Raw genomic sequence first — 12762 nt, 5'->3', positions numbered from 1 at the left:
TTAAAAATAAAACGAGGGGCGCCTGGGTGGTGCAGTCAGTTACGTGTCCAACTCCTGGTTTCAACTCAGATTGTGATCTCAGGGGCATGAGATCGAGCCCCATGTCAGGCTCTGTGCTCAGTGCAGAGTCTGCTTAAGATTCTGCACCCCCCATGCCCCTCCCACTCATGCTCTCTAAAATAAATAAATCTTTTAAAAAATTAAAAAACCAAAGTACCTTGGGAGAAAACTCAAGTGTGCTTATGGTTGGCAGGCCGGACAGTGCCAAAGAACAGTGTCCCTGGATCTGGGCCCGGAGGCCAGCTCTAGCTGGGTGACCTTGAGCAGGTAACACAACTTCCCAACCGCAGGGGCCGTGCAAGCCACGGATGTGAAGGATGGAACGAGACGGCGTGCGGACAGCAGGAGGGGCACACACACGTGCTTCAAGCATGTAACCAACCCTTCCACCATCAGGACAGCAGAGGCCATGCCACCACACCACCAGCTTTTCAGTCCTTGGCCACCCAGGCCACTTTGTATTCTGCCGGCTATGAGGCAGGGGCACTTTCTAACCACCCAGGGGACTTCGCCACCTACCACTGCTCCTCCCACCCCATGTAGCCAGAAGCATGAACTCCCTCCTCACTTGTCTCCTCCCCCGGGAGGGGGCCTGCCCACTGTGGCCTTTGCTCTGCTCCCCACTGCTGTCGGAATTTGTGAAGTTCTAGAAGCACCTGTGGCCTCAGACCCACAACGCGGCCTCTAAGCTGACTTCCACCAACACAAAAGCCAGTAATCTCATCTCTGCCTGTCTCGCTCCACAGGTCCCAAGGCCCAACAGAGTGATTACCCGCATCCATCCTTCCCTCCCGGGTCGGGTACCCCAACCACTGTGGTTTGTCAAGTAAATGTGCCTCCCTGCATCAGCATGTGACCGATACCTCTGAAACTGTGGTGAAGGCGTGGCCAGACTGTTTGCCGAAGAGGATACAGCCCTCTTCCATATTGTTCACAATTAAGAATAATGAATACATTAAAACAGTTCAACTCTCCCCAGTTTCTCAGAGACATGAACTAAGAACACTTTGGGACTGAAAACCGTAAAACATGTTTGTTGTAACAAGCCAACAGTTTCAAAAAAGAAAAAGGAGTGAGTTCCAAACAGCATGTTTTTGGTGCAGAGGAGAAGCTCCTGTTACCTGAGGGACATCGTCAAAGAGCCTCTGAGCGAAGTGAGGAAGCACATCGTCTACCGACTTGGCGCTGCCGAACTGGATCACGGTGCCCGTGGCCTCGGTGACAGCCACTCGCACCTTCCAGTGCTGGTGGGAGATGCTCTGCATCAGGGGGCCGATCAGGGACTCCGACTGCATGTGGAAGTGGTCTGTGAGACAGGGGAGGATACCCGTTACCAGACTTGCTCCTCGTGGGCCTTGACCTAGCCCAGCGCCGTGGGCTCACAGAAGGACAGGCCCCCTGTGCCCTGGAACTTCCTCTCTGCACCCAGGTTCTTGCTGTAGGCACAGCACTCAGCTCAGGCCTGCCAAAGCACAGCTTTGTACCCCTGGCACTGGGAGAGGCACAGGACAGGCATGTGACCCAAACAGCGCCAAAGGGAAAAGGCTGAGGGCTTGACCCCATCTCAGCTGGAGGCAGGAGCTGTGAGGAAGAATCTGAAGTTGGTAACAGTGGCACTGGGTGCCTGAGAGGGACGCAGACCAAAGTGGAGAAACAGCCTAGAGGACGCTGCTCAAGTCCCCACATCAGGTGTGCCTGAAGCCAGACACCAGGTGCTACCGCAGAGAGCGGCGCCAACAGTGCTTTGGGCAAAGCCATTCCACTTTCTACTTGTAGGGGCCTCCCAGAAAGTCAGAACCAGAATGTCTCTGAGAGTCCTGGTCTTGGAGTTCTAACCTCAGTTCTGCCGCTGCCTGAGACCCATCCATAATATGGCTATTTCAGGGATGCTTTGGTTGACTTCTTTAACTCTGAGGTGCTCAGATCAAGGCAGGATGTTAAGCTACTACTACCCAGTGTGATGGGGATCCAGCACAGGCCCCTCACCAGAAGAGGGCAGAGAGGGGAGATGGTTTGGTTTCCTTGGGTCTCCTGTCCACCAAAACCTCTTTCTCCCTCATCCCTCACCCAGTTCAACAGGAAATCCTGCCAGCTCCGTTCAACATCAATCCATTTCTCTCCGTCTCTATTAGCAGACTGCTCACCCCCACCCAAGGCCAAACTACCCGTCATCTAAATATGGATTAATTATGACCCCAACCAACTTCACTTCTTCTTGTCATCTTCGTAATCAACTCTCCATGAGCACAAGAGCAATCTTTTAAAACTCTGAATCTTAGCCTCTCACTCCCCTTCTCCACACCCTCCACAGGCTCCCCACTGCACTTAATAATTTCAAACCCCCAGCAGCTTCCCCCTGCCCACCCTCCTTCCCTCTGGCTACCTTGACCTCCTTTTTGCTTCTCAGATCTACCAAGCTTATTTCTCAAAGCTAGGTTCCACCTGACAACAGATCACTGATCTTCAACTTAGTTGTTGTCTTGCAAGAACCCTTCCCAGAGGCCTCCTACCAATGCACATCCCAGCCCGAGGCAGCAAGGAGAGTTAAGTGGGGCAAGATCCTGCAGAAATGGCTACTTAGAAAAAGGGACTGTCCTGATCAGATTAGTTTTTGTTTTTGAATAACGGAGAATGGATTAAAGGAAAACAGGACAGATGCGGCCTCTCTCCATTTAGGACAGCGGTCCAACCCAAAGAGGGAAGACAGGTAGGCTCTGTGGAGAAAGGGGGATAAAACGTTTAGGACTGCAGCGGTGTTTGGCGAGGGGCAGTTACGAAAACGCACCGCATTCCAGACCCTCTTAGCAATTTCTGCCACGGTTTCCACGAATCTGCATTTTGAGAACCACCGGATGGAGGAGAGAAGCGGCTGCTGCCGAGGTCCAGAAGGAGCCCACAGGGGGCGACCGCCCCTCCACCTCCCCGCGCCCCCATTCCCGACCCCAGCAAGAGGAGGGCACCTGGCGTGGCACGCGCCAGGCTGGCTGCACAGTCGCAGCTCTCGCGGCGCACGGCAGCAAAGGGGTCGAGAAGAGTGCAGCGCAGCGCGCGCACCGCATCGTCCAGATGGGGCGCGAGCGCGGGGCCCCCCAGGCGCACCGCCAGGCTGAGCAGCTGCACGAGTGCCAGGCGCAGCTCCTCGCAGGCTTCCGGCGGCCGGCCGCGCGCGGACTCGGGGCCTGCCAGGCGCGCGGCGAGCGCGGGCAGCAGGCGCGGCAGTGCGTCGCGGGGCCGCGCGGCGCGCCGCAGGCCCAGGTCCAGCAGGTGCACCGCCAGCGCGCGGCAGCCCTCGGCCGGGTCTGCCAGGCAACGCAGAAGGCGCGGCAGGAGCAGACGCGCCCACGGGCCCTGGAAGGCGGCGGCCGCGGCAGCGGGGTCGGCGTCGGGCGCCTCGGGCCACGCCGCCTCGAGCGCGCTCTGCAGCGCCTCGAGCGCGCGCCGCCGGCCCAGCTTGCTGTGGGCTTCCAGCCCGGGCAACAGGCGGCTCAGGGCGCGGCTCAGCTCCGCTGCCTCGGCCGTCTCAGACGTCTCGGCCGCCTCGGCCGGCCCCGGGGGAGCCGAGGCCTCCGCAGCTACCAGCGCCGCCATCTTCCGCGCGTTGCCCGTCGCCCAGGGAGACCGGCGCTTTCACGACGGCCGCGGTGCGGTTTACGGCTCCTCTTCCGGTTGGCTCCTTACACAACTTTATCGGCAGCTCCGGGCACGGACAGGATACATCCGGGGTGGGTTGGGGGCGGGGAGCCGGAAGCCTCGTGGTCCCTGCGCGCTGAGGGCTCAGCCTAGCGACCGGAGGCACGCCTTGGAAGTGTATGGTCCTGAGGGAGTGAATGGCAGAGGAGTTTGGAGTGGGCAGGTAAGGCTCGCCCGCGAAATGCCAACACAGGTGACTGACAAGAGTTGGTGAAGTTAGCTCCGCAGAGGCGGTGGCGGGAGACTTCTTGGGGTCTGAGGGCAGGCAGGGGCGAGAGGCCTGGGGTGAGGGTGCTGCATTGAATTGTGCTCCCCAAAGTTCGTGCATGGGAATCCTAACCCCCAGGGCTTCAGAATGTGACCTTATTTGGAGATAGGGCCCTTCCAGGGCTGATCGAGTTAGAAATAGGGCATTGGGAGACCTAGTCCAATGTGACAGTGCCCTTCTAAAAGGAGGGGGCCGCAGCATACAGGGAGAATGCCACGTGAACGCGGATGGGGGTCTGCAGGTCAGAGAGAGCAGCCTGGAACAGACTGCCCCTTGCAGCCCCAGGAGGCACCAGCCCCTGCAGATGCCTTGATCTCAGGCTTCCAGCCTCCAGACTGAGGAAATCAGCAACCAGTCTGTCCGGGAACCGATACCTGGGGCGCCCTGATGCTGTTCCAGGAGGCGAGGCCAGGGACCCAGAGGAGAGTAGGGATGGGAGCCAGGAGGTGCATGGGTCAGGCCACTGGGGGCCTTTTTCTTTAGTTATGGGAGACTGGAGGAAGGCTTCCTTGGTGAGAAGGTTGGCCCCATCAGGTTTGCTTCGCTGCAGGGAGACTGGCTAACTGGGGTCCTCAGGACTGGGTGGTGGCATCACAGTGGGTTCTGTGGGTTTTCCTCTTTTCTCTTATAGGTTTCCAGAACAGGTGCCGGAGAGGTCTGCAGCTCAAGCCGGAACTGCCTGCAGGCCACTGTGAGTTTCACTAAAGTAGTCCATGATCTTGCTGCCTCCACGTCCACGAAGTATGGCCAGGCAGCCTGCAGAGCCTCTGGACCAGCACCAGCCTCTGCCATGAGCACACGTCCTAGATAAAGCCTGCAGAGTCACAGTAAGTCAAGTTCTTGATGTCACTCTCCTACAGCCCTTGAGGTAAGCACCTACCCCTGCTGCCCAGGGCCCACCCCATGTGCCTCTTACATAAAGCCCCTGCAAAGCTTATCAAAGCCCTGCTCTTTCTGGTTTGAACTGACTGATCCGGCCTTAGCCCAGAAACCCCAAAGCAGTCCATCCACAGATGCTCTCTCTGCCTGCACCCTGCCTGGATCTCCCTGTATGCTGTGCCCACACCCTGCCTTGATCTCCCCATGCTGTGCCGTGTACCTTCAGGACCTCTGAGTCGTGAGTTTTTCTATTCTGCTTTCTTACCTGGTCTTTGTTGACATCCCAGGCTTCACTTAATGAATGTCCATTTAACAGGGTTATGGCACAGGCAAGAGAACCACAAGAAAAGCCTCCTCTTTCTGGCTGTAGGACTGGGAAAGGGGAGACTCAGGAGAGACCTGGTGGGGAGCCACACCCACACCCCACAGTATGCACTGGCATCAAAGCCCCTTCAGGCCCACCAGCTCTTGCAGTGGTGGTGGGCAGTGCCCTGCATAGGGGCAGAGTCTGTGCAGCCCAGCGTCTTCTGGCTTTCCACCTGCCACCCAGCAGGTGCTGCTCCACTCTCCCAACAGCCGTAGCAGTGCCCAGAAGAAGAAAGCAGACCAGGAGAGCATTGCCAGACTCACTGGCACCATGAGCCACAAAAGTAGGCCAGATCTACATGCTAGACCTAAATAGGGCAACTTTCTGCTAAAATAGTAGATTTCAGTAACGTCAGAAGTCTGCTGACACAATACGCAAAATGTTGAGGACATATTCAGAAATCACTTTTCCTATCAGGAGCCAGGAAAACTGCTCTTTGGGGCAAAAGACAATGAATTGACATAAATGCCAAGGTAGGCGTTAAGATAAATGCCAATGCAGGCGTTAGAATGACCTGACAAGGATTTTAAAGCAGTCGTCATAAAAATGGGTTTTAAAAATCATACATGAAGTCTTGTGGCGCCTGGGGGGCTCAGTCAGTTGAGCACTGACACTTGCTTTTGGCTCAGGCCGTCATCTCGTGGGTTGTGGGATTGAGCTCCACGTCAGGCTCTGGGCTCAGCCAGGAGTCTGCTTGAGGATTCTCTCCCTCTGCCCCTCCCCTCTCTCTTATGTATGCATGCTCTTTCTCTCTCACTCTTTCTAAAATAAATCTTTTAAAAAAATTGTTGAGTCTTTTGAGACAAATTTTTAAAAAAGAAAGTTGCAGCAAAGAAATAATAAATATCAAAAGAAGCCAGATGGAAATCATAGAACTTAAAATTACAAGAGCCAAGCTTGTATTACATCCATCAGTGGACACAGTGTTCCTTGTACCTTTGGATGGACACAACAGCAGAGGGGAGACAGGGAACAGAATCAGGGAACTTGAAGGTTGAACAACAGTGTTTACTCCATCTGACAGATCAGATGGACCAGACAGAAGGAAAAGAGCTGAAAGACCTGCAGGACAGTGATGCATGTCACCAGGGTTCTAGAAAAAGAGGAGGAAGAACGTGGGCTGAAGATACAGTTAGAAATAATGGCTGAAACCGCCCCAGATCTGGTGAGTGACTGAAACACAGGTTAAAGAAGGTGAGCAACCCCAAAGTAAGCTAAGACCTCTAGAAACCCACACCCAGACACAGCACAGCTAAACTTCTGAAAACTGAAGACGGGAGAAAAAATGGTCAACGTAGCTACAGAGAAACTGCATCACCCATGGAGGGGTGCCAACGTGGATGGAGAGCAGGCATCTCATCCTAAGTCATGGGCCGGGAAGGATGTGGCACATTGTGCGAGTGTTGAAAGGGGAGTGAGGCCCAGCAGCAAAACCATCCTCAAGAATGAGGGAGGAAGAGGGTGGCGCCTGGATGGCTCAGTGGATTAAAGCCTCTGCCTTCAGCTCAGGTCATGATCCCAGGGTCCTGGGATTGAGCCCCGCATCGGGCTCTCTGCTCAGTGGGGAGCCTGCTTCCTCCTCTTTCTCTGCCTGCCTTTCTGCTTACTTGTGATCTCTCTCTCTGTCAAATAAATAAATAAAATCTAAAAAAAAAGAATGAGGGAGGAGGAGAGACTTCCAGACAGGCAGACAAGTAGAATCGTTGCTAGCAGACTTGCCCTTGGTGAATGATGAAAGGAAGCTCTCCAGAAGGGAAGACAGTTTTAACAAGAAGGCAGGGACCCTCAGAAAATGATAGGAGGGTGGGTGAACACGGCAGGAAACATGACTGACTGTCTTTCACTTTGTAGGATTCCTCAGTCACGGCGGACAGCTGAAGTACGAGTAGGAACACTGACGTAGTGCTCAGTGCACGCAGAGGGAATATTTATGATAATTAGATCTGAAAAGCGGGAAGGGGGAAGGCATAGAAGTGGCAGGAGGGCTTCTATACTGCGCTCAGTGTGACACGGCTCTCGTAGCAGGGGACTCCTAAGTGCCACGTGTATGGTGGTGTCTAGAGAAGCCACTAAGGAAACTGAACAGCAATACAAGCAAAAACATTATGGGGAATTCCGAAGACTATTGCAGGATCTCACAGAGCACAAGAGAGGGAACAAACACAAGTAACAAAACGAACTCCTGAATGGAGGCCCTAATACGTCAATGATGACTTTAAATGTAAATGGTGTAAACACACCAGTTAGAAGACCTAAATAAGTGGCAGAGTGAGTAGGAACTGTGACCCGGCACTACATTGTCTAACACAGGCTAGAATTCACTCCCGCCACGATGACATGGGTGGATTGAAAATAGAAGGATGGGAAAGGATATATCATGTAAATACTACTTTTTAAAAAGCAGACTATAGGGGCGCCTGGGTGGCTCAGTGGGTTAAAGCCTCTGCCTTCAGCTCAGGTTATGATCCCAGGGTCCTAGGATCGAGTCCCGCATCGGGCTCTCTGCCCAGCGGGGAGCCTGCTTCCTCCTCTCTCTCTTTGCCTGCCTCTCTGCCTACTTGTGATCTCTCCCTGTCAAGTAAATGAATAAAATCTTTTTTTAAATTAAAAAATAAAAGCAGACTCTCTTAATACCAGCCAAAGTGGACTTCAGAGCCAAGAAAATGGCTCGGAACTAAGAGGGACATTACCTGACAATGAAGTGATCAATCCATCAGGAAGATCTAGCTGTCCCATGTACACGAAGACTTTATATGAGGACGTCCCTACCCGTTCCCTAACCGTTCTCAGCAATTGCTAGAATTACTAGACAGACACTCAGCAAGAACATAGAACACCGCCATCAGCCGACAGGATCAATGAACATTTGAGGAAACCTCCACCCAACCATAGCAGAATATACATTGTTTTTCAGTGCCTGTGAAACAGACTCTCGGAGAGACCAAATCCTGGGCCAATGGAAAGGATCGAAATCATACAGGGTATGTCCTTCAATGAAAATGGAATCACACTGAAAATCAGCAGAGGACCAGAAGAGCTTCAAATGTGGAATTTCAACAACACGGTTCGACCCAGAAACGAAGGAACGAACTGCGGATAGACAGGACGGCCTGGCGACTGTAGGGAATTATGCCAAGTCAGATGATCGCTGAAGGGGGACTGTAGCATGACTCCATGTACATGATGTTCATGACAAACAGCTTCGTGTTCTCTGGGGTCAGGGGTGGGGCTAGGTGTGCATAAATGCAGCTATAGAGCAGCTGCATAATAAATGCAGCTATAGAGCAGCTGAGTGTGGTGATAGACGGTATTTAGGTGTCTTGGTGATGATGGTGGCTGGACAGACATTTAGGTGTTTTTTTTTTTTTAAGATTGATTGATTGATTGATTGATTAGAGTGTGAGTTGGGGGAGCAGACTGTGCTGAGTGTGGAGCCGGACATGGGGCATGATCTCATGACCCTGAGATCATGACCTCAGCTGAATCCAAGAGCCAGATGCTTAACTGATTGAGCCACCCAGGCGCCCCTCTAAGTGTTGATTTTTCTTTTTAAAGATTTCATTTATTTATTTAACAGAGACACAGCAAGAGAGGGAACACAAGCAGGGGGAGTGAGAAAGGGAGAAGCAGGCTCCCTGCCTAGCAGGGAGCCCAATGTGGGGCTTGATCTCAGGACCCTGGGATCATGACACAAGCTGAAGGCAGATGCCTAATGACTGAGCTATCCAGGCACCCCAAGTGCTGATTTTTTAACCCAGTAGCAAAATATACAGACAAGGGGCGCCTGGGTGGCTCAGTGGGTTAAAGCCTCTGCCTTCGGCTCAGGTCATGATCCCAGTGTCCTGGGATGGAGCCCCACATCAGGCTCCCTGCCCAGCGGAGAGCCTGTCCCCCCCACCTCAGCCTGCCTCTCTGTCTACTTGTGATCTCTCTCTGTTAAATAAATTTAAAAAAAAAAAAAATATATATATATATATATATATAGACAAATCCAAACCCAGTAAGAGAAAGAGAACAGTGGAGGTTACAACAGAAATACCCCAAACGGATCACATAACCTCCTTAATCCCTCCCAAAGTACAAGAAATGGAGGATTCCTAGGAAAACGTGATTTACTAAAACTTATGCAAGAAGAAATAGGCAGGAGAGTCCAGTGTCTGGTAAAGAAACCGCCTTTGTGATTTAAAAGCTTCCCATGATAGAGGCTGGAAGGATAGCTGGACAGCTATTTATTAACTACAAACACTTTCCTGGGAAATAACTCTCATCCTAGACTCTTTCTGACAACCGAAAGAGGGACCATCTCCCAATCCCTTTTGTGAGGCCAGCGTCACAGTGACAGGGTCAATACACAAAAGGAATGTTACAGATCGACCTCTTTCATTGGACACAGGTGCACAAATCTTCAACAAAATATCAACCAGTTCAGCCTGGAGATAAGGAATTTTAAAAGAATACATTGAGTTTACTCCAGGAATATGAGGTTAATTTAATATAAATTACTGTTGGGGCGCCTGGGTGGCTCAGTGGGTTAAAGCCTCTGCCTTCGGCGCAGGCTGTGATGTCAGGGTCCTGGGATCGTCAAGCCCTGCATCGGGCTTCTGTTCAGCGGGGAGCATGTTTCCCTTTCACTCTCTGCCTGCTTGTGATCTCTGTCTGTCTAATAAATAAATAAACTCTTAAAAAAAGAGAAATTACTATAATTTACTACATTAAGAAAAAAACTGAAGGAGAAAAATCACAGGATCATCTCAATAGATGCAGAAAGAGCATTTGATGCAACAGGACACCTGTTCACCACAGCAGCTTGGCAGAGGAGGACCAGAAGGCACATCCACAAATACCCCACAGCAAATGTCCTATTAGATGCAGTGGGTGGGTTCCAAAGAGAGCTGCTGACGTTTCTCCCACGCCCGTAGATGGATCCAGCCTTGAGTGGAATCTGAGCTGGCCTGCAGACTCCCCAGGGGCCCTGGCACACAGCAGAAAGGGTGCCAGGTGGCTTCTCTGCCCCGCATAGAGGAGAGGGGCAGCCCCTCACATCCACGGGGAGGGCTATCACCAAAAAAACCCCACAACACAACGAAATCACCACCAGAAACTAACAAGCACTGGCAAAGACAGGAGAAATTGGAAGCTTGTTCCAGTTGCTGGTGGGGAGGTAAAATGGTGCAGCGGCTGTGGGAAGTAGCCTGGGGTTTCCGTGTGACCCAGCAAATCTGTGTCCCCTTAGGCTGCCAGATACCTGCGCACTTGTGCTCACTGCAGCCAAGAGGCAGAAGCGTCCTGAGTGGCCCTCATGGTGACAGAAACACAATGTGGTTGGTCACACGATGGGCTGTCCTTTAGCCTTAGGAGGGAAGGGCGGCCATGGACTGTGACGGGCGTGGACCTCAGAAACATGCTCAGTGAGAGAAGCTGGACATCGGAGACTGTATCCTAGATTCTCCTTCCGTGGAGCCTCTGACCATGACACGGTGGCCGGGGCAGTGACTTTCTTCTGGGACGTCTAGATGCCAGAGGCTGTTTCGATGCAGGAGAAGGCAGAGCCCCCCTGCTCAATGAGTTTGGGGAGGAGCTAGCAGACCCCTCGCCGGCCCCCCCTGCTCGCAGACACACCTCCCCGGAGGACGATGTGTTCCAACTCTCTGAGCTGAGTCTGGCGTTTCCATCACTTCCTAGCCCTGGACACTTAGAAACACTGAGCTGACACTGGGTTTGTACCTTAACATAACCCTAGAACTTTGGATTCTCTCTCCTTGAGCCAAAATGTGATGCAGCTGTTCAGATGTGTACCACGGGAGAGACAGAACTTCCTCCACCGAAGGAATAAATACTAAAGAGCTGGGAGAGGTAAGGAAAGGGGATTTCCATGTCTGCTCCGGAGTCTTGCTTGTTCGTGTTCTGGTGATACAGACTTTAAAGTGTGTCATATAAGTCAGTGTAATAAACTGATTTTAGCAGATAGCACGTAGCTGGTTCATTCATTCATCATCTCATCCAACAAGTATTTGTGGGGCGTTGAACATTTCCGGGCATCCTGGGAGGCGCTGGGACACTGCAGTGAGTCAAAGCCGATGCAGTCACTTCTCACACAGTTGATGGCTGGGAGGGGAGGTCACTGGCCAAATGGTGACACCAACGGGACCCTCAAGCAGTGCGACGTGGTGTGGAGGGACTCTGGAAGTAGGGTCCGAGGCCCAGGAGCTCAGCGGGCACAGAGGAAGGGAGTGCTGATCTGGGGAAGGAAGGGGAGCACAGGGGCCTCAGTTGACTTGAAGATGTCACTGGCTTTGACCTGTCCTGAGGGGCGAGTCAGGAGGCAGCGGGAGGGCTGGGAGGCGGTGGGGCCTGTGGGCAGGACCTGAGTTCCTTTGCAGAACCCAGCAGCCACTGGGGCGGAGGAGGAGGGTGATGTTGCGGACGCTCCGGGTCTCTGGCTTGGGCCTGGTGGAAGGCTGGGGCCTCGCTGGGAGGCAGCTCTCCACACAGCGACGCGGGCTTCCTTGGTGGGCAGCTCTAAGGCACCCAGTGCTGCATTTTAAATCTAGCCTCAGGATGCCTATGTTGTCACTGGCTCTGCAGCCACACGGGCCCTTGGGGGAAGCTGAGGAGAGGGTCACAAGCCAGGAGCTCGTGGGAAGCCCACTGCCCTTAGGCCCTGCGTCATGAACTGGGAGCCTTAAAGACTCCCAGCGCCTGGGGCCCCAGGCATTCTATCCGGTAAGGGGCTGTGGTCAGCATCTGGTGTATACTTGTTTACGCAGTCACCTCGTTTCGGTGTGGCCCCTTCCCTGTTCTGGTGTGGGGGTGGTGTGTGAGGCCAAAGCTTCCCTCACCACTGGCTCTCACTTCCTTGGTGAAACTGTCCCTGAGGTTTTGGGGGATTCTGTGGTGTGAACTGGGTTCTCGATGTTTCCAGTTCACCCATTAGTATTCTTGGTTCCGGTTAGTCAGTGATGACTCTCCTGTCCTCTTTCAGGCTCCCAGAATTTTCTTATGGTCTTCTCTGGGTCTTCCAGTCCTTAAGGGCGTGACTTTAGAAACAAAATCCCTTTGGGGAGCCTAGCTAGTGGGTGACCTCCGGCTCAGGTCATGATCCTGGGGTCCTGGGATCAAGTCCCATGTTGGGCTCCCTGCTCAGTGGGGAGCCTGCTTCTCCCTCTCCCTGTGTCCCTGTCTCCACTCGTGCTCTTTGTCAAATAAAAAGAAAAATCTTTTTAAAAACCCCTTTATTGTGATTTTAATGTGGTTTGTGGAGTTCATAATGGGTGTCTTGAATTCCTTTGTCTTTTCCAGGAAGATTTTAAAAAATTTAATAGAAAATTACTCTTGAATAGGTAATACATGCATTTGGCATACAATTGGGACAGCACTTGGGACATGGTCCCTTTAGGACTGCTGCCCTCCCTCCCCCTCAGGCCACCTCTGCCCTTCAGGTCTGTCTAGAGGTATCCTATGCCCTATGCCTGAATCCACATAAATCCAGATTGTAGTC

General features: G+C 52.8%; 1 protein-coding gene and 1 long non-coding RNA gene across 3 annotated transcripts in view; one reads left to right on the top strand and one right to left on the bottom strand.

Moving 5' to 3' along the window:
- The window catches only part of DNAAF5 (dynein axonemal assembly factor 5), a 45563-nt gene extending 41871 nt beyond the window's left edge, over positions 1-3692 (bottom strand). Inside the window, exons 1-2 of one of the 2 annotated variants that reach the window (XM_059153837.1) lie at positions 3021-3692; positions 1182-1366 (exon numbers count right to left, since the gene is read on the bottom strand). In XM_059153837.1, the coding sequence (XP_059009820.1) occupies positions 1182-1366; positions 3021-3648 (813 nt within the window). In that variant the 5' untranslated portion in view covers positions 3649-3692. The remainder of the gene's footprint in view (positions 1-1181; positions 1367-3020) is intronic. The other variant, XM_059153836.1, reaches the window with a different exon arrangement.
- Positions 3645-8671, top strand: LOC131819100 (uncharacterized). The gene is made up of 4 exons (XR_009349057.1): positions 3645-3782; positions 4650-4845; positions 6289-6429; positions 8179-8671. It is a non-coding gene; the product is annotated as an uncharacterized LOC131819100 (long non-coding RNA).
- Positions 8672-12762: the final 4091 nt, after the last annotated feature.

Source organism: Mustela lutreola, chromosome 17 (genome assembly GCF_030435805.1).
Source record: "Mustela lutreola isolate mMusLut2 chromosome 17, mMusLut2.pri, whole genome shotgun sequence".
NCBI classification, from domain to species: Eukaryota; Metazoa; Chordata; class Mammalia; order Carnivora; family Mustelidae; genus Mustela; species Mustela lutreola.
Note: the sequence above shows the minus strand (reverse complement) of the source record. Positions and strands in the feature narration are given on the sequence as shown.